At 44.9% G+C, this 22,632-nt stretch overlaps 2 protein-coding genes across 4 annotated transcripts in view; both read right to left on the bottom strand.

Moving 5' to 3' along the window:
• The window catches only part of YJEFN3 (YjeF N-terminal domain containing 3), a 135,240-nt gene extending 120,348 nt beyond the window's left edge, over positions 1 to 14,892 (bottom strand). For 2 of the 3 annotated variants that reach the window (XM_085896326.1, XM_085896327.1), the window contains exon 1: positions 14,673 to 14,892. In XM_085896326.1, coding sequence (XP_085752452.1) covers positions 14,673 to 14,719 — 47 coding nt within the window. In that variant the 5' untranslated portion in view covers positions 14,720 to 14,892. The remainder of the gene's footprint in view (positions 1 to 14,672) is intronic. The other variant, XM_085896328.1, reaches the window with a different exon arrangement.
• Positions 1 to 22,632, bottom strand: part of LOC147020735 (uncharacterized) — a 117,341-nt gene that overhangs the window by 77,762 nt on the left and 16,947 nt on the right. The gene's annotated exons all lie outside the window — the stretch shown is intronic.

Raw genomic sequence — 22,632 nt, 5'->3', positions numbered from 1 at the left:
TTACCAGTATACTAGTGCTCATTTTGCCAACCTCAGAAGGATGACAGGCTGTCAACCCCCCTGGTGTTAATTCAGTGGCCAATGGGGCTCAAACTCAGGAGCCTACGATCCCAAGCCACCACCCTAACCACTAAGCCAACACCAGCCTTTTCACCTTTCGTAGCGGCGGTAATTACGAATATTGTTCAAGGGGAGTTCAAGGGATATAATGCATCAGGCACCTAAAAGTGGACAGTGCTGCTCAACACCTCTTTCAATATAAAAGGGGGGCACAAGTTCATTGTTGATATTGAGCAGGTTAGATATGTTCAAACAACATAAATGTATGCATGATAAAAGAAAAGGTCCAAAACAAAGCCATTGCAAGACTTCAGACAAATATCGATGGGAAAAGTAATCAAAAGCCTTCTCTTGATCTAAAAAAAAAAAAAAAAACCGAACCCCCCCCCCCCCCCCGAAGCTGACACTTTCATGATAGAAGTCACAAACATCAAACGAGTCACAAACAACAGAAATATGGTTGTGGATATTACGACCAGGAACACAACAAGTTTGATCCATGATTATAATGTATTTTAGGAAGGGTGAAAGGCGCAAAGCAATCGCTTTGGAAAAGGTCTTGTAATCAGTGCAGTCATGATACTGGCCTTCACTGGGAAAAGAGTAAAAGGATCGCCTTTCTTGGGGAGCAAGGTAAGTACTGCTCTTCTACAGCTCAACAGGAGTTTGTTCTTTTCCAGGCTCTCTTGGAAGACGGAGCAATCCAGGCCCAATTAGATCACAACACAGTAAAAAAAAATGGCAGCAGTCCGTCAGGGTCAGGTGATTTTTGTTTGCCAACGCTCTTTAAGCGCAATCGAGAGCTCCTTGAGTGTGAGTAGTTTCTCCAAGCTCGACTTCTGCACTCTGGGGTTTAGGTGGAAATACCATCAAACAAATGGGAGACCCCATTTAAATCAACCTCCGTTGCTTTGTAAAGGGTGGAGAAAAAAAAGTTTAGCCTTCCTCTTCATCCCTTCAAGGTGAGTGATGAAGGTTGTAATTTGTGGGTGATGAACCTCAGATTTGAAATCAAAGAAAAAAAACGGGTTATTGTGTCCAATAGGTTGAAATGTTGAAAATGCGATCTTGTTGGTGATCCCTGGGGTTGGTTTTTTAATCACGTCATCAAGGAAGGCCTTTTCCCACAGTCTCAGTTTTTGTTGGGGGGTGATTAATTTTTTTAAGTTTGTTTGAATCTGTAAGATTTATTTTTCTAAACTTGCCCTTGTTCTACATTCCTCTTGTGTAGTTAAGAAACAAAACTATTGACGAAAGTCTCCAATTTAGCTCTTTGTATCGTCCCACCACAGTCGGCTCACCGCTGATCTGTAAACTGGTACTTGTACTTGAAATCTAGCAAAATGGACCATACATATTTAAATGCACCCCTAAAAGAGGGGTTATATAAAATAGCAACATTTAGTTTCCAAAACGAGCGACGATTTGGAAACAAGTGTGTATGCTAGCTCACAGGAATCAGGTGGTGGTCTGATAAACCAGAGGGAGAAATTCCTGTGGTAGGGGGGAGATTAGTAAAAGGTGAACCGGTCAAGCCGAGTGAGGAACACTTGATTATTGGCAACCTTACACCAGGTAAATTGATACATCAGAGGGTTTTGTAGATGCCAGAGATCATCGAGACTAAAATTTCTTAATACATCAGCTTGTAGTTTTAGCCAGTCCGGAATGAGGTTCTGCACAATTCCGGTCCAGATTTGGTTGTGGAGTGCAATTCATCATTCCCCCCCCCCCCATAATAATTGTCCCCCTTCAATGTTATAGGATTTCCCTCAGACATATCAAAAGCATTGCTCAGGAAACCAGTTCTTGAGACACCAGGGTAACCTGTGGTGTTCAGGTGTCATTATGCACTGCTTTTGTAGGTGAAGGAGAGGGTAGAGGTTCTAAAGGAACCTTAGGTAATGTGGGAGGGGGGATGGGAGTCTATAACAGATTTGACAATTTGAAGTTCTTTTTCAGTACCATCACTGTGCTCAGGTATGTAACCTGAGGCAGCTGGCACAGTGACTATTGTGAAGAAAGGGGGCACTAAAGGTACAATCGATTTTTGGCCGTTTATTTTCCCAGTCGATTCTCAACGCAATTTGTTGTCATTCGCGCAGGAAGGAATCAAGGAAGTTTTGGTTTTAACCTTTTCTGGAGGTGGACCACAATTTTCCTCCATGACATTCTGAGGGCCGATCTCGGCTACAAGTGGAGAGTCTACATTTTCTTGTAAAAGTGACTCGTACCGATAACTTGTGGATGTCTGGTCAGATAAAAGTGAAGCTGTGTCAGAAGTTTCAGACTCTAAAACCACCTTCCTTTCCTTATAGGGTATAACAGCATTCTGAGGTGTTTTCCTCTTCCTTAAGGAAGAAACGAGTGTAAATCTATCCGAAACGATATTGTTATCATAAGCTTTCGAAGTTGATGCCATGTCATCTGAGACAGTAACTGGGGTAGATTATATGATGGTATCAAGAGGAGCAGATGAAGCAGTATTGGCTGAAAAGGCTGTCTGCTCGACAAGGAAGGGTGCAGATTGGGGACAGAAACGTTTTCGGTGATCAAAATTCTGACAGGTAAATAATTTTCACGTTTCTATTATGCCTCTCCCTGATAATCGTGATTGTGAACACAAAATTTAGATACTCCGTGAAGGACTTTGTCTACATTGGATGTAGGAAGTACAATGTATGTCCAATGCTGGAAGAACATGCTGTGCTTCGCCTGGTCGTTTCGACAGCCCGGAGGCAACATTGTAATCTGGGACGCGACAGTACCATCCATACCAAGATAACTCAGCGAACAGTGCTTCATTCTTAACGAATGGTGGGATGTTTGATAACACTTTCACGGCTGGGGAGTCTAGTGGAGAAGCCAAGACAAAGTGTCCATTGTCGGTCGACAAACCAGTTGCGACAATTTAATGTACGAACTGTTTGTTCTTCAACTGCAAATATTACCACCCGTTTATTATATCTGTGAAGCTGCACATATTTTTTTTCAATTCCAAAAATGTTGGCAAATGAAATAATGATGTCGTCCACACCAGCCTCGTCAGGGGGGACACGGTCAACGCCATGTTTCCATGTCGGAACCTCGAAGGCCGCATATGGGGAACGTAGCGACATTTTTACAATAAAAAGTTTTCCCTGAGCTGTGCCTAGTAATGGGGGAGTGAGGGGGAAGTTGGGGATGGGAAACGAGAATGCCACTTTGTAGAGCGTCTTCCTCCGCCAGACTGAACGGTTTACATTTTGTATTCCAATGATAGGCCGGACCTTAACCAAAATCGAATCGGCTTGTTCTTGTCACCGACCAAACTCATCCACAACTTTTTGAAATATTGTGCTATATATAGTTTTGGCCCCATTTCTCAATGGTGGAAAAATTCACTTAGAAATTAAAAAAAAAAAAAAAAAAAAATTCTCGTATCCAGATCCAGATCTTCACCAAAATCGAATCAATTAGTCCTTGTCACACACCCAACCTGTCAAAGTTTCGTCCAAATTCGTCCATGACATTTTGAGATATCCTCCTCACAGAGACAGACAGACAGAAGCGAAAACATAACCTCCGTCCACCTTAGGTGGCCGAGCTAAAAATACCGCTTTCTGGAAACCAAAGGAAGTTCCGCTCAGCATCTACCAGCAAGTAAACCAAAACAAAACATGGGAAACGAGAAGTAAGGAGAAATTAACGGTCGCCATGACAAACGTACCATGGGAGGCGCCGAGCAGCGCTCCACAAATGCGTGTTTGCAACAGCAACTATTCGAAAAAGGAAAGAGAACCATCAGATGCTTTTAACTCGAGTTATGGTCAGCAAAATTATTTTTAAAGGGCACGTGACCTTTGACCCGTTTGATGTGAAATTGAATCACTTCATCTTTGTATTACAGTCCATAAGTGTGTCAAGTATGGATGAAATCTCCTGAATGGTTCATAAGTTATTACAGCAATACAGATTTTCAATTTAAGGGCACTTGATAGGCCTTTGACATTTTGAACCCAAAATCTTGGCTCATCTTTGCATCATAGAACACCTTTGTATCAAGTTTAGTCAAAAAAAAACCTCAAACTGAAATCTGCTACTTTCAGCCAAAGGTCACATGACCTTTGACCCCAAAACCTTATCAGTTTGTCTTTGCATCATTGGACATACCTGTTACCAGGTTTGGTAAAAAATATTTTAGCAGTTCACAAATTATCGCAGTCACAACAATCTACTACTTTCAGCTAAAGGTCACACAACCTTTGACCCCAAAATTGAATCAGTTCATCCTTGCATAACACACCTTTATATCAAGTTTGCGAAAAATCCGTTCAGTAGTTCACAAGTTATGGCGGTAACGAAAATTGCTCATGGATCGATGGACAACCCAAAAACATAATGCATCCGGCACCTCCAGCAGTTGATACAGAATGAAAGGTAAAATTCACACTATTTGATGACAAACATTCGTTTCTGCATAAGAATAGTGATTAAGAACAAGCTAGAAGGGCACTCTTCGACGTTGTGAAGTCACCAGATATGCCTCCGCCCACATTATTACATCATTATACATACTTGTACTAAATTTGATTTAAATCCCTGAACCCAGATTCAAAATATTAAATAATTCTGGCTACCAGACCATGCGTCTGATCAGGTTGAAATTTAAAACATATATTCCCCATGACGACTAGATCGTAACTTTAACATTTCACGTCAGTTGATGAAGCGGTTCAAGATAAAGATTTAAAAAAGATTTTCAAGCCAATATGACTGCCAGACCATGTGACCTATTAATTATTCGTGACCACCCTGGTATCCCCAGGCTTGAGGAACATGTTAGTGAAGTTTCCCCCCCCCCCCGATCTGTCAAGCCGTTCTGGAGAAGATTTTTAAATGTTTATTCTTCAAAAAAAAAAGCGGCCAAAACATGACCTATGACCTCATAGGAGGATAACGTTTTGTTCTTCATGGATAAGCGATCATACCAGTAAAGTTTTGCCTCAATATCTGTTCAGCCGTTTCAGAGAAGAAGATTTTTAAAGGTTTTTATGTTTAAAAAAATATGGCTGCTGAACAACTTGGCCGATGACATCATCAATTTCCCACCACCACCACCTCCGCCCCCCTCCCCTCAATACAATTTAGCCCAAGATGACCCTCAAAAACTTTCATACTGATCGGATAAAGTGTTCGACATGAGCCACCTATGACATCATCAAAAATCAATAAATCACCCTCGTTTACCATGGGGGGGGGGGGGTACATGATACGTGTCAAGTTTCAATTTTTTCCATGGAGCGGTTTCAGAGATAGAGGTCCAAAGTTTTTCCTTTTTTCCAACATGGCTGCCACACCACGTGACCTATGACGTCATAACTATCATAAAAAAACATTGCACACGAGTATTCGCATCTACGGTGAAAATTGTGTCAATCGGATAAGCGTTTGCAGAGAAAAGAGAAAATTAACAAGGACGGATGGACGGAGAACCCGAAAACAATGTCACCGGCGGCGTCGTCACCGGAGGCATAAAGATTGCATATGTAAACTAAAGTCTGACACATGCTGATACGTACAACACCAACAATTCACAGATGACTGTGGTTTGTTTGCACACACCGAGGAAGACCTGCAATCACTCATGGATAGTTTTGCTGATTTGCTCGAGCTGCAAAAAAAAGAGAAATTTTGGACTCACCATCAGCATAGAGAACACGGAAGTAATGCACCAGCCTCCTGCTAGTAGCATCCGCACAGGCCCAAGCATCACCGTTGATGGAGAAGCACTGAAGACAACTAATGCCTTCAGACATCTTGGTCTTATTCTTTCAAATGATGTTCAGCTTCATAGAGCAATCATAAACCGGATTTTTAAGGCAAACCAATACTTTGGTCAACGAAGTCAATAAAGGCCCGGTCACACCTTGACGTTTTAGCCAACGTATGCCGATTTTTGAATTTTTTTTCTAAAACGCTGGCACACGTTGAATACGTTATGGGTAAGTTTTGATAACATTGAGAGCACACTGAAAAACACTGCCATACGTCGTTGTACGTTGGCTTTAAACGTTGTACTTTTAGGTTGTCCTCAAATTTTTTCATGCTTGAAATTTCACGACGTATGCCGGCGTATGACTCACACGTTCCGCTACGCTGGCCACAAGTTGTAGGCACGGTCTGCGATCGTTGACAGACGTCAACACATGCTACTTGTAAGTTAATCATAAGTTGAGACACGCCGAGGTAATGTTTAGCGTACCCGAAACTTATTTCTAACCTATGATTAACGTGTTGTTGGCACGTTACGCGATCGTTGGCACACATCGACAGACGTTACTTTTAAGTTACCCATAGGCTGAAAGACGTCGGTATAATGGATCGTCCTTGCGTCAGCGTCCACGGCCACGGCCAGGCCACTTATTTGCAGCATTCTTCAAACTTTTCTTCGGCATGACGAGGATGTTCACACTTCGATGCCTAGCTTGGCTATGATTCCAATTGTCCATCGGCAGCGTCTATTTAAAATAGTCGAGTTTGAGCGTTTTAACACGTTCACAAGAAACGCTTTAAATTTCCAAACCCCAGCGTCAAAAAAACAAAAAAAAAAAAAAAAAACAAAGGCGAGTGACAGCAATTTAAATCGTTCATTGTAAACAATGAAACTCGCTGAGTGGTACCGTTTAAAAGTCGTTGAGTGTAAAAAAATTCAAATTGTTGAGCGCAAGCGTCTACTTTCAATAGTGGAGATGCAGCCATTTAAATCGTTGAGTGGCAGCCTATGAACCTACCCGTGGACACGCGGACGCAAGGAGGATCCATCATAACCCACACCCTCCCCCTCACACCCACCTACTACTGCCAACATGAACAAACTACTACTAATACTAATACTAATACTAATACTGATACTGATACTGTTACTGCTGACATGGACATCGACTCAAAAAGGAACTCGAAAACACTGTTGGGTTCCCCTTTTATGAACACCATTTTTATATACCAATTCCCAAAACCGCTGGGAACACGTCTTTATATGGCAGTTGTAACCTAGAAACACATTCATTTTTTTTTTTCGTCGACCGGAAGACGTCATTGGAATACGTCTACATACGTCGATGTGTGTTGGGACTACGTAAAGAATTGGTTCAAAGCACGTCAAACATAAGTTAGAAATAAGTTTCGCGTAAAAAAGACATTACCGCGACGTGTTTCGACTTATGAGTAGCTTATAAGTAGCGTTTGTGGATGTGTGTGAGCGTCCGCATATCGTGTGTACAACCTATCCCCATCGCATGCGAAACGTGTGTCATACGCCGAGTACGTCGTAAAATTTTGAACATGTTCAAAATTTCTTGACGTACTCTACTTACTACAACTTATGATAGCGTATTTAGCGTTCTACTCGCGCATACCAAACTTACTCATACCGTATTCGACGTGCCCCAACGTTTTAGACACACTTTTTGTTACGTCGGCATACGCTGGCAAGATCGCCAAGGTGTGACCGCGATTTTGACCCTTCCATTTCTATGGCAGTTATGATTCGAATCGTTGTGCGTCAGCCTTTTAATAGGCTACGTCACGACATCGTCGGCGATGCGTGCAACGCGCTATGCCTGAGTTAGACTATCGTTGGGCATCGGTTGTGTAGGCCGACAACAGGTTCAGCATTCGTTGGTATAAGTTATCTATAACACAACGAAACGTTCTGTGTCCGTTACCAATGTGTTATACATAAGACCAAGTCGCTATGAATACGTCCGAATCTTTAAAAAAAAACATCAAAAGTTCAACGTAAGCCAGCGTTTTACATAAATTTTAACACGTTGCCATCGCTGGCTAAAACGTCAAGGTGTGACCGGGCCTTAAGGATAGCAGAACCATGACAGCAACTTGGCGCCAAAAATCTCATTGAACAATGCTTTATCAACAGTGGTTAGCACACTTCTGTGTGGTGCGAAACGTGGATGTTGTCGAGTCACCACGCCAGAAGGCTTGAACAGCTTCATCAGCCCTGCTTGAGAACGGTCCTCCGCATCAAATCGCTTGAGGATGAAACAAATGGGGAGGTGTGAACTTGAGACAAGTGTACACCAAAATTCTTCAGGAAGATAATGCTCAAGACAAAAAGCAAATGGCGACCAATTCATAATGGAAGCACTCTTTTGGAAGAGGCGCGAATGGAATATCAGCTGCAAAAGCGTCTCAGAAAGATCCAGCCACCGCAGTTGACACCAGGATGATGTGCGACGCGTTTGGACGTCGGTTTGGACGTCAGCAAGAATGCTGCCAGAACGGTTGCCCACTGTCACATTTAGCATACAAGGCAAAACGACAACAAACCATCGTAGACGGAAATGGTCTTGATAACCCACCATTAGTCAATACCGTATTTATCATCAAACCGATTTGCCATCCACTGCGTCTCCGTTCCTCATAATCACCCAATGAGCATAAGAACTCAGGTTAGATCACCTGACTTTTCATCATGAGCAACAACTAGCCTTTCATAGAGTTCGGCGGAACAGTCACTCAAGCAAAGGTTTGTCATTTTTCGAACGACTTTCTGAATTTCAAAGCTTAAAGTTGCAATGATTTGTTCACCCGGAAAACACCGACATAACGAAATAGGTGGAAAAAAAACACGAAATGGCAAGATTCAGGACTCTGGGGAGGTGACAGGGTGAAATGATTGCCTCGCTCAATTACCCATGTGTGTGTGTGAGATGTTTCTATAGTAAGCAGATGAAGGAGCAATTACAGGATGTCATGAGATTTCACCCATCGGGGTGCTCGATGGAAAGCTGTGGGTGAACCCTCACTTCCTTCATGTTCAATTTGCAGCATCTCAATCGGTAACCCAGGCAAACGCAACAGTAATAGCCGAACACTTATCGCTCCGAACATGAAAACCCTTCTTATAAAACTACATCTCGTGCTACACCAGCTGGATTGAACCGATAACCTCGTGACCCGACATTCTGAAACTCCACTTGCAAATTCAGAAACCCTGGTTCAAAAACCGATGTACCGTGCGCGTTTGTTTGTCCATCGTCTACTAAATGTCCTTGAAATTAGTGCAATGGCTGGCAGGATAACCGAGAGGTATGTCCAGCTATAAACTGTCGTCCTGGTGTTTAACAGGCAAGGCTATTAATCAACGTGCGTGCTGTCCCTTGGATGGACGTTAAACTGGGCGCATCGTCTGCCGGCATCAGTTGGTGGACGTTAAAGATCCCACGGCGTCCTTCGTGACAAGTAGGTGAGCTATCGCCGGCACCCTGAACAAAATTCAAATTCCTCCTCGAACTCCTGTTGTGACGGCAATGGCAAACTACAAAGTATAACCCGTGCAGGCAGCACCGACGCTCTGCCACAGAGTATGGTCCCCATAGATGGATGGATGTCTACTATGTAATACGTGGACAAGCTCTTCCCAGAACCTTAGATGACCGACTGTCCAAAGCTTTATATAATCCCTATCAAAATGCCATCTGGATATAATGCTCAATTTATAGCACATGCGAAAGAGGGGGGGGGGGGGGAGGGACACGGACGCACAAGATGTCTTGCTCACAAACAATGACATAAATAAAAGGAAGTGCTGTGTATTCTTGTGTTACAATGCCTTCTGCAACGGAAGCACCGATGAGGGATATGTTGCAGCATGAAGCTTTGTGAAGTACCATCCACCACCGCGTAGGTACTTTTTCATTCAAAACGAGTCTCAAGAAAGCCGCACAACTCGCCTCGAAATCGGTAGGTGCATGTTTATCTCTGTGGGAAACAAGATGCCGCTGACAGTTTAGAGCACAACACGTTCGTCAGAGCAGCAGACCGACGTTGCTGGTCTCCTAGCATCAGCTGCACCACACTGGCGATAACAAAACAATGCAGCCAATTTCCATTTGACAAAATGTATTGTATAAATTTGTCCGCCAACGCATACCAACGCTATCGTTCACAGGGACCTGTATTCTTTTGATGTCATTCACCCTGCCGAAGGTTACTTTCAAGCTACATGATAATGTGTGGGTAGAATGCACACCGTCTCATGCCTTTCAAAACACCAATCCCAACCTCTTCTTCTTCCTTAACGGTCCCAATTATTCCCATCTCGTTGGGTCGTAGTAAGGGTGGGGAAGGATTTTGGCAAAAGTCTTTTGGGAACCAGCTGGTTCGGCCTCATGTTCTTCTGAAGGTGGGAGGATTTTTGAAATCTGTTTAGCATGTCGGAGATAACTCGCCGACTCGCGAAACACACCTTGGTATCTTTAAGGTCCACCGAGTGAGAGCGGACGGATCCTCCTCATCAATGTCCTTCCAACTGCACGTGCACGCAATGATGCATCCAATCGGCATGCATACAAAACAGCAAGGTGACAAGTTCACGGCCAGGTCGACATTCGAACCCAGGCAAGGCGGCTCACAGGTACATGCATACACCTTGAGGGCCTAAGCTATCGTGGCAGCCCATCGAACGCAAAGCTACTAGAACCCACAAACACGAACACACATGGCCTTGGTTAGAAGAAATGTTAAAATAACAGAAAGTTCAAAGGGATATTTGCATTGTTCTCGTAAAGCATTAACCGAGAAAGGTATCACGAGGCAACAGCCGTTTCTATTCTTCATTTACCATCCCAAAGGTTCAGGTAGGAAGTCGTTGACATTAACACCCAAAATGTCAGACACGGCTTTCAAACATGAACAGATTGTTCATCCAATCGTACAGACAAGGCTTCCTTCAATTGGGTGCAACAAGCTAAGCTGAGCAAAGTTCAGAGATTTCAAAGCCTTGAACCGTATCGTTAAACAAATTTCACTAAACCTTTTCTCTGACCAGCCTGATCCTGAACCACCGGAATGTAGTGGCACCAAGGGGGCACTGCATCATGAAACACGCCCTACTTTGACAAGGGGACGTTACTCTCGATGTCTGACGTGCATGTCGTATGGACATTCAACATTCCCGCGGGTTCCTTCTCAAAAGCATCCCTTTGGGTTTCCAAAAGAGGGTTGAACACCCTGCGTGCTCCATCAAGAACTACTACTTCTCGATCATCAAAGTCGGGTGAACCAGTGTGGCAGCTTCATAAAGTTGGACATGAAATACAACGATGGACAAGGAAGTTTGGCGCAGGAGGAGGCCATTTGGCCCGTCATGCCGTTGTGCAGCAAAGTCAGCCCACACGTAGGTTCTTCAGCTCATCCGTTTTTAATGGCGTATCCTGCGGCCCTTACTCTCCTGCAGCTCTCTGATGGCACTCTCGGTTCCGCCTCATCATGCCTTCATTAATATTCTTGTAACTCCCAATACCACACATGCCTGTAAGACACCAACCCGAGTGAGATACACTCACCCATCCACACACAATCTACCCGCATGTCCTGCCAATATCCTTGTACCCTTATATTTACAATGTACCACGACCCAGGTACTTATCCAATCACCCTCGCCAGAGGAGAGAGTATTGCACGTGGATCCATTTACTTGTCTGTCTGTCTGTCCACACAGAACTTCCGTGCTTTTCTCCACAAGTGCTTGTCGGATTGAGACGAAATTTTCACGTAGGTTTTATCGATAATTATGGCGTCGTCGGTCACGTGGTGTGGCAGCGATGTTGGGAAAATAGAAAAAAAATTGGACCTCAATCTCTGAAACCGCACCGAGGAAAAAAATTGAAACTTGGCACATAGCAAATACTCCTCATGGGGAACGAGTGTGATTTTTTTTTGATGACATCATAGGTGCCTTTGTTATGACGTCATAATTGCATATGCAGAACGCTACATCTGATCAGTATGAAAATTTTTGAGGGTAATCTCAGAATAAAATGGTCCACAGAAAGAAAAAAACAAATGATGACATTATTCGTGTTCGGCAGTATATTGTTCGTTTTATTTTTTTTTAGCTTTCAAAATCTCTGAAGCAGCTGAACAGATCAAGTTGAAACTTTACACGTATGACCGCCTTGCCACGAGGAGCAAAAGGTTCACACATTTGACATCATAGGTCACATGGTTTAGCAGCCATACTGGATTTACCCTAAAACCCATAAACATCTTCTTCTCCAGAACGGCTGGACAGATTGAGGGGAAACTTCACGTAAATGTTCTCCCAAGCCTTGGGTGTACAATGTTTTTGAGGAATAATTAATAGGTCACATGGTTTGGCAGCCATATTTGATTGAAGAAAAATATTTAATACCGTTTTCTCCGGAACCGTTTAAACAATCGATGTGAAACTTCACAATTGTGATCGAGTCGTGATGGGGAATACTTGTTTTAAATTTCAACTTGATCGGACACATGGTCTGGCAGCCAGAATTATTTAATATTCTTGATATGGGTTCTTTTTTTAATTATTATTTTTAAAGGCTCATTTGTCTGCACCTGGATGGGTTTGAGGGAAGAGGAGTAGCAGCTGAAATGTGAATCCTGTCCAGGTTCCTCCTGATGACTTGATGTTTGCTTTTTGCTTGTTTGGGTTCCTTCTCATTACTCCAATGCAGGACTGTACCTATTTGGTCTTCCATTGATCTGAATTAAATTTATTTCAATCCCTTCTAAATTCCCTCATCAAGTAACAAAAGACCCGCTCCCATTGTACTCGATGACTGGGGACACCGAGCATGTTCACGCATTCACGACCCCGAAGATTCGTGGAAAGCCACCTGCCCTGCCTAATTGGATACAAAAACGATCAGCACGCTTAGTCAACCAAGTAATGCTCTGTCGTGGAAAAAAAAAAACGTGACAAGTTGATTCGGTAACTCGAGGGTCGTCACGCTGTGGACATACTGCGAGGATCCCATCTGAGTGTTTCCCTGTTTGTCGGCAGAATAAACGCACAACGAAGGAAGGTAGAATCACCAAATTTGGCAAATAGTGGGGCAACTTAGCATAACAATTGTGCATTTTGTGAGGAAAGCACCAAATTTGGCACACTAGTAGCCTATCATATTATGAACAGATTTGGATATTGGGCCATCTCAAAATTTTTGATGGCAGTGGAAAATGGCTGGCACAGCCATCAGCGGCTGAATTTGAGATGGCCCAACATCCAAATCTGTTCATAATATGATAGGCTACTAGTGTGCCAAATTTGGTGCTTTCCTCACAAAATGCACAATTGTTATGCTATATTTAGCAAAGTTACCCCACTAAAAGATCTTCATGTTACAATTGTCTCAGACTAGTTCAAGTTTGAGCGAACAAGGAAAAGTATAAAATGAAAATTAGTCCATATTATTTATATTTATTCACACCACGGCCATGTGGCAGTGTAGGTCAGCACCTCCTCGGCGGTGTATTGCACAGAGACGAGACGCTTCGCGTTCTTCCAGAGTTCGCTGCAATCCGATCCTCCCCAGTAACTACAGGATGCACGAGTTCTTCTAGGAACCCCTTCCAGGTTAAATTTCCAAATGCACACCTCAACTCCTTCATTCCTGTGGTTCTAGAAGCTGCTCCATCCCATTCTTCCATCCAGGGCTTGAAGCAGCCGGTGCACTATACCCACCCCAAGACTGGTGTTGTTGGCTCAGTGGTTAGGGTGGCGGCTTGGGATCCTAGGGTCCTGAGTTCAAGCTCCATCGGCCGCTGAATGAACACACCAGGGGGTTGACTCAGCCTGTCATCCTTCCGAGGTCGGCGAAATGAGTACCAGTTCCAGTGTGTGTATTGGTAGAGGGGCACTGCATCAGCGACACAGTCACGCTTCCAGAAACGATAGCTACCCCGGCAGCTAAGCTGCTATACGACCACCACCACCATACCCACCCATGGTTAACCACAATATTTACCATCATCAACCCTTTTTAAGCCAGCCATCTTACTTGTGGGTTACCGAGTTTCCTTCCGTTCTCTTTTCCCGTTCGCTCATCCCTTTGCCCCGCTGCCACTTCATCTCACCCACCGCTGAATTAACACCGGGCAGGTTGACTCAGCTTGCCATCTTTCCGAGGTCGGTGAAAGGAGTACGAGCGTCATAGCTGCGTCTCCCCCCAGAAAATGATACAACCGAGCAGCCACAGTCTGCGTACGACTAAATTAATAAATCTCGCTCTTCCATGAGCCTCGATCTTACAAACAGACGAAAGTAATTGTAAATATTTCTCACATCGCGAGTTTTCGAGAGCTAGTTCCGAGCTTCTTTTTTTTGTTGCCGGAGGAAGTGCAATACAAGGAGATGGACCTCGGGCAAGTTCCCCCACAGCTGCTGTTCGTCGCTGATAACACCCCGGGCCGCCCCCGGTCCCACCCCCGCCCCCCCGCACAGCGAGCTCGTTTCCCGGCACATGAATGACGCGAAACGCATCGCACTGATGATCCGGGCGGGATCGGCGCGGGTGTGCGGGTGTGCGGACCCAGCTCAAGATCGTCCACATCGACCACGTTGGTAGCGAACGCGTCGAACCTCTTGTGCGAATTAAAACCACTTTACAGGGCACCGCGAGCACGTGGAAAAGGCAACACAAGGTAGTAGTTCGAAGTGTGAAAAAAAAAACCGATCAGACCTTCGGACGGACACAAAATATGTCTTGAGGAGATCGCGCGCCAAATCTCAGCGAGGAGCTCGAGCCCGCTCGCTGACAGGAATAGTTTGTCCGCACACAACGTACCTGATGTACTTGACCGTCGCAGTGTCGGTGCACGCCACACCGGCCATGTTTTCTGTACCGAGCGCCAAGTTGTCCACTGACTGCCCCGGGATCTGCTCTTTCGAAGCGTCCGAAATGAGCGCGGCGACAAGCTTCGCGAGATTGGTGAGGTAAAGAGTGGAGCACCACACTGAGGAAGCGAGCGCGCGCGCGCACACACACACACACGCCCCGCCCCCTCGGCGTTCGCTCATTGGCTGTAAACTTTGAAGGGCTGTCAGAGCCGGCTCGGCCTTTTCCTGGATTATTTCTCGGGTTACGGGTGAGCTGCACGCAACGGAATCGTCTTGGCGGCAGCAGCAGCGGCAGCAGCAGCGGCAGCAGCAGCAGCAGCAGCAGCAGCAGCAGCAGCAGCAGCAGCAGCAGCAGCAGCAGCAGCAGCAGCAGCAGCAGCAGCAGCAGCAGCAGCAGCAGCAGCAGCAGCAGCAGCAGCAGCAGCAGCAGCAGCAGCAGCAGCAGCAGCAGCAGCAGCAGCAGCAGCAGCAGCAGCAGCAGCCTCCAGCCCTCCATGTTAACGGACTTAAATTGCATTATTACAAACCTTGCACGCAGACTCCGACATTGTTATGAACGAGGGGGGTGCAGCATCGTGGAGAATGCTGTATTCTCGATTCAACTCGAAGTGTCCAACGGAGGAATGTTTAAACGCTTCACTGAAATGGTTTCTTTGTAGTTTTATGGTGTTCGTCCTGTTCTTGTTTTCTTTACTGCCTCTGAAACACCGGTGTGACTGTTTATGGCTCCGTCGGGATTCGAACCCAGGTTAGACAGCTTTAAGAGGGACGAGTGCGCGGACCTCCAAGCCATCCTGCAAGCCCGTGTGGCATGGGCATTGAGAACGGTGAACATTGAACGTGACAGGATGATGCACAGGTAACGAGCGCACTTACCTGTCGGCTGCCTAATCGAGGTTCGATTCCCGACACCACTATTCATTTTCCCGACGCAGCTATAAACTATCGTCCTGGTGTTTCACAGGCAGGGTGATCCATCAATGGAATGTCCGTTTAACGGCCGTCCCGTCTGCCATGAGGCGGTGGACCCCAAAGATCACATGATGTCCTTCGCGCAGAGTAGGCGAGCTATCTCCGGCACCCTGATTTTTTTTTACTTTTTTTACAAATTCCTTCCTTCACTTCGAGTCCGAGTGAGGATCCCACTAGGATTGTAGCCGAGTAACAACGTCGGCAACACGAACGCTCTGCATCGGATGGTGATGGTTTCCTTGCTCGTTTCATCAGTTTGGCACATTGCACCTAATCACTATAATCAAGACGCTCAGCTATTCTTGCTGGCATTCCTTTCTGACCAGTTTGTGGCTGTTCTCATAAAGTTACACGGATTCAGTTTGCTGTATTACTGTTTATTATATCATAGGCAAGCAGGAGCCTGATTAAAACATGACTGTGTTTTACAAACAACATTAAACTCATCCATTCAATTGAAGCCTGTTTATTGCATGAACCAGCGTTGTGAGGAAGGAAGTCTCACTTGCATGTGTTGTGGGCCGGGTTCGGTGGCGATAAACGACCACCAAGGGGGAGCAGTAGAGCCGTCTCCCACCAAACACCCGGAATTTAGGTCGTGACTCCCGGACAACTCCGAAAGGTCACGGGTCACATAAAGGACCGTGGCTGCCAATACTTTAACAGCGTGAGGTGGGGTCCACTTGTCTAATTCCAATTTACCTAAGTACTCACGCCGTCTAGCTATCGGGGAAACCACACCCTCGGCCGACTCTGTCCGAACCGAGTCGCATGTACCGACTCGGGTCCGCGTACCGGGCGGGAGTTACTAGAGCCGCGCCGGTCCCAATGACAACTTACGGCACACGGCCTCTCGAATTCTCATTACGCACCGTGCTCGGTCAATGAAAGAAAGTGACAGACAACGAGCTGGTACATTGAAAAATTGGGGGTTTATTTATCGGGGGGGGGGTGGGGGAGCACAAGGAGCAGAGTTATCTGAATAAAAGCAATGTACAATGAACAAAAGCACTTAACAATTTCTACTTAGACACACACGCACACAAAAGAAATGGACCCTGTGTGGTCTTTATTCGGTCCCTCAGCCCAGGAGGGAAAGGCGAGCTGGGGACCAGGGCCTTGTCGGGTACCTCTCCGCCTCGTGCGGTCACACCGGACTTCAACAACCACGGTGGGACTCGAACCCACGTTCCGAAATCCACGGGCCCACGACCTTGGCTGCTCAGCCACCACCGCCATGAGAAGCCACCGCGAAGGACCGCAGACCACGACCGAGACCAAGCCACCACACCAGACCAAGACCGCCCGAACCACGACCAAGACCAAGCCACCCAGACCGACTGCTCACCACTCGACTTATTCCTCCGGCGTTCTGGCTTCTCATTGGCTGGGGCGCGCGTACAATGCTCGCCCTTGGCTCATTGGGCAGAGGAAGCACTCCATGCCCTTTTTTGGAGGGGGGCTCCGATCTGAGAAGATGAAAGCCCCACCCACGTCTGTGCTCAGCGTGCATGCTCGTGAGGAAGGCCGATGGTGGCAGGAGCGAAGGAGGGATGTTGTTGTTGCAGTTGATGTTGATGTTGTTGCAGTTGATGTTGTTGACCCTAACCCTAACCCTAACCCTAACAAAAACCTAACTAAAAAAAAAACTCGTAGCGCACACACGAAATTCCCCCATTAAACACAAGGACGGGACCCTAAGTATGACACATACTTATCGAAATAACTGAACTTAGTGACTGCTGTCTGTTTGTGTGCAAATGGCTTCCAGATTCGTAACACATGCAATCTGCCATTTGCATGCAATGTTGTATTGTTGGTAAAAGTTTAATTTGAAGTTTAAAAGTTGCTTTTGCCACAGTGGCATGGTTGTGGGTTCGCTCGAGGTTGTGGGTTCAAATGCAATGTTTAAAAGGCAAAAGATCTGAGGATTTTACCATTTTCGAAACAGACCTAGTCCTGGAGAAGTGAACATCGCATTGAATTGTCATAAAAATATTTCATTTGAAACCCACCCGCTCACGAATGAACTTCGAGTTCAGGACCAATCAGCTGGCCTACACGATTAGATGGTTGAATGCTTGGCATCTTGCTCCTTCTATCATATGCAGCACATGGCTGGGGGTAGTAGCATCATTGGCTGGGGGCACAGGTGTGTGTGCTGATGCGATGCCCTTTGCAAGAGGTTCGAAGATCATTTTGTAATTTGTTCAGGGTGTCGGCGATAGCTCACCTACTCTTCGCCAAGGTCACCGTAGGACCTCTGTCTATCCTGGCAGGTGGAAAGGTTGGTGCGAGACCTGAACATGGTACAGTAACAATCTTCCTGTTGTGAGTGTTCAGACAATTGTTCTTTCAACACTTACCGACGTGGGTTCAATTCCAATGGCTGCTCACCCTCACCAACTCGAACTTGGCAAGGACACCAAACACCTCTCAACATTTGTTGAGGGAGCCTTCATCCCAGCAATGGGTTGAATGAAAGAGTCTGGTGCGAGTTTTTTTTCTTCTTTTTGAGCAGTCTTCCAGACTAATTTTGCAGTCATAATCACCAGGGAAGACCGACACGAAGACCTAGACTCCAGACTGGAAATACACACACACACACACACACCTGTAAAGCTGTCTCACCTGGGTTCGAATCCCGATCCACATATAAACTGTCATGGAGGTGCTTCACAGGCAGGGTGATTCATCAAGGTGTGTGCCGTCTGCCAGCATTAATTAGTTGGATGGATGTTAAAGGTCTCATGGCGTCCTTCACGAAGAGAAAGCAAGCTATCATCGGCCCCATGAACAAATTACAAATCTCTGCCCTAACTACTGCTGGGAGAGGGATGACAATTCATCCAGAATGACCCCAAGCCTAGAAACTGTTTCGGCAGAACCAACGCTCTATATTGGAGAGTGTGGTCTATCGGATCAGGGTCACACTCCATGCCTGTGAGCCACCCTCACATCACATTAAAATTCCACCTATTACTATTGTATCGATGGCACACACCTTGATGGCTGACCCTGTGTATGAAACACCAGGGTGAAATGTTTAACGTTGGGTCGACTTTCGAATCCAGGTGAGACAGTTCAAATGCAAGTGCACATTCCTCTATAGTAGCTCTTTAAATGCAAATTTTTTTTTAAAGCTTTTACAGTGCTTTCATTTCATGAAAACAATTTTAAACAAAAATACAAAATAAATTCATTTTTAAACTCCAACGATGAACAATGATCGAAGGTATAAACTATTATATAATTAATTCACTGTGTTGAAATAATGATTGTGGAGATGCAAAAACAAAAAAAAGTTTGAGAAGGTGACAACTTGGGATGTAGCACCTTGGCTTCATTAAAATAAGGCACCTGGTAATTACCATGCACGCGAAGCCCAATGTGGGGTTAAGTAATTGGTTCTTGTCTGTCTGTCCTGTTGTCTATAAAGGTCGGTTTAAGATCGAGGAACAACTTTTTTTTTAATTGAATGTTACATTTTGGCAATGAATTGGAAAAGGAACCTGTAGTTACCTCCGCTACCGAAGGTGGATGATGTAAGTTTTCACCCATCTGGATATCTCAAAAAGTTGTGGACAGATTCGGACGAAATTTGGTGGTGAGCTTTGGTATGTGACACGGACGAAATTATTAGATTTTGGGGAAGATCTGAATCCAATAATTTTTAAAATTGATTTTTCACCATTGACAGGGTCAAAAATGGCACATTGCAGGATACTCAAAAAGTTGTGGACAGATCCGGACGAAACTTGGTGGGCAGGTTGGGTATGTTAACAAGGAATAATCAATTCGATTTTGGTGAAGATCTGAATCCGAGAATTTTGAACTGATTTTTCACCATTGAGAGATCGGGCTAAAACAACATATAGCATGATGTCTGAAAATGTTGTGGCAGGATTCGGACAAAACTTGGTGGATGAGTTGGTTCGGTGACGAGAACAAGTTGATTTGATTTTAGTTCAGGTCCGAATCCAGATCCGGCCTATCAGTGGGATACAAAACGGAAACCAATCAGCTTGGCGGAAGTATGCGCTCTACCGAGTGCTTGTCTAGTTTGTCTCTGAATTCGTCCCGATCGCACACGCAGTTTGGAGTGAGAGAACTTTTTTACTCTCTTTGCCTTCCTGGCAGGAAAACAAAATTAAAAACAATTCCAAATGGGAAACTCACTGTTTTTAAGGACATCATAAAGGACACAAACAACAGGCATGAATAACTAATGTAACGTGTTAGATAAGGTGGCGTAAAAGACACTGCGTAACATGGCGGTAAACTTCTGAAAATTTTTTCTCCGACCTTTAAAATTATTATATTTCAATCAAATTAAACTTGAACACGAGAACACAAATCACCTTTTTGGCACTTTCAAACCCATTCAGTTCAGCAGGACTTGCTCAAAATATTACGGAATTTTACATCATCACGACCAATCAAATTTGTCGCTCGCAGACCCCGCCCACGTCATTGTTTCTCAAAACAGTGGGGGGGGGGGCAAGGTGTTCTATGAACTCTCGAGTTACATTTATGACACAGACATCAAACCTCCCTTTATCGTTTTAACGATGAATCTAAATGCCTTTCAAAAACAAACAAGTTAATATTTTCCGTGTGTGAAAAGACAAACCCAGACCAACAAGCCAAAAAACATTAACAATTCCTAGACAGATCGGTACAGTAATATGTTGTCCACACCAATAAATAAGGGTCTATATTCGATTTTACAATCGCTATCAGGCAATGCCAGGCCATTACGTTACAGCTCATCGTTAACATTCACAGCTGTAGCTGTTAAAACAAAGGATGCAGTGAAGACCCCACAATGAACAAATTGTTCCCTAGAGGGGCACGTGATAGACCGCTCGTAGGGAGGAGCCCTCCGAACCCAAATCTCTGTAAAATAAGAAGGCTGTAAAAGTAGAGACGTTTGTGGTTACTCTTATTAACTCATTAGCAACTAGCCCCAACTGTCTCAACATTTGTATTTTCATACCCTGTGCAGCTGTCTGCCAAACGTAGATCGGAAGGTCGAGACCCAGTAAAATGTACTGAGGGGAGACAAAGGTCCAGACCCACTTTTTTCCAAGGAAAAAAAAAAAAACAACCTTTTCGCAGAAAGACAGGCAATAGTAATACTTGGTCCTGTAACTGGCCCAAAGAGAACATGATATTTTTGTTGTACCCCCTCCATTTTTCAGAATCCATCTGTCTGCCCTTTTGCAGATCTTACTCAGTGGGCCACCTTCCTTCAGCATGAAAGGTGGCTTAGGGTCACTCCAATTCACATCATTGGATGACCTCCGACGTGGGTTAGTGCTGTTGAATCCCGTCTTGCACGCTAAAAAAGTCATTTGTCAGCAAATGTCAGCTGGAGGCAAATGCACAGATTTACTCCTTTCTCACTGCAGATAAGTTGGTAGCCGTGCAGCCCTCTATCGCCTCACACCACAACTCCCTGTCCTTTTAACCTTTTTGTTACTCAAAATCCCACCCACCTCTCGATTCTTACCCACCATCTTTATTACTTCCATGAACCCTTCCGATAACCTAACCCTCTTCCTTTCAAGTTGCAGTGAGTCCTCTCCTCTCTTCCCATTTCTTCATTCCCTTGCTTATTGTGTCCAAGAGTTGCCTCACTGCCCTAGCGTCAGTTCATACCCTCCATCATCTTGCTCTCGCATGAGCCTCTATTCTCGTCGAGTAAAAGAAAGCCCCATTGGGTTTTCTCTGTGAACACCGATCTTGTCTGTGTCACATGACAATTTGTTCCCCTCTATCGCATTGTCAGAAAGATGGCCTTCCCTCTTGCTACCCAGGTCTCCCACGACCCTCAGCAGAATAATAACAGCTGCTCATTCTTGATCACGTCGGCTATTGAACCTGACTTGTGGATTGATTTGATAGGAGCCGAGTTCCCGACAATGGAAGACCACGAAGACAAGAGTGGGAATGACAGCTTGGTAAAACGCAAATGCCATCATGCACCAGCTTTATGATCTGGTTGGACAGGGGAGCTTGTGAGCAGTCAAATTTTCTCAAAGAGATGGTTCAGTCAGATATTGCAGTTACAAAGGCTCAAGAAGAAGAAATAAAAAAGGTATTAAAAAGGTAAATAAAATTGAGTTTTAGCACAAAGACATCCACCATAAACTCAACGATTGTTTTGTAAAACGGACTGCCGATTTACAAACATCACTGCAGAAAGCCCATTTGGATCATTTCCACCAGCAAAGGTGAACACTGTACTGCTTGCAGCCACAAAGTATTGGCAATCAGCCGTTGATGCTCAAATATAGTTTGACGTCAGTGGTGTGAGAGAACGCCAATGGAGGAGGATGGGAATCTGTAATTTCCTTCTCTATAATTACTTCTACAAGCCACTCATTCAAACCCGTTGCCAAATACTCATTCAACAAGTGAAAAACGTTATCTTTTAGTTTTTCAAATTAATTCAGAAATCTTGAACACATCTGATACTGCTTATATCTGAAGTTGAGAAAAGTCGAGCCAAATTTGTACTTGGGTGGGAGACAGCCACGGGCACACTCCCCTTAAACTGTCTTGCCTGGGTTTGAATCCCGACCCAACGAACAAATGTCATCCTGACGTTTCAGAGGCAAGGTGATTAAATCAATGTGTGTGCCATCCCTCCGATGGAAGTCAAGCCGGGCATCTCGTCTGCTGGCATTAGTTGGTGGACGGTAAAGATCCCACGGTGTCCTTCGCAAAGAGTAGGTAAGCTATCGCCGGCACCCTCAACAAATTACAAATTCCTGTCCTAACTACTTAGTCGAGAGTCAGGTCTGGCCAGCCGGTTTGTGAAAAACATAGGCCAAACACTTCCCTCTGCCAACACCACAAGAACATGGGAATAATTGTGGCCATTAAAAATGATGTAGCAAAGAAGAAGAATATGGGAGACGGCCAAT

This window comes from Eptatretus burgeri, chromosome 9, assembly GCF_056783735.1.
Source record: "Eptatretus burgeri isolate ZD-2024b chromosome 9, Ebu_testis_v1, whole genome shotgun sequence".
Taxonomy (NCBI): Eukaryota; Metazoa; Chordata; class Myxini; order Myxiniformes; family Myxinidae; genus Eptatretus; species Eptatretus burgeri.
The sequence above is the reverse complement of the archived record's forward strand: the minus strand, read 5'-3'. Positions and strand labels throughout refer to the sequence as shown.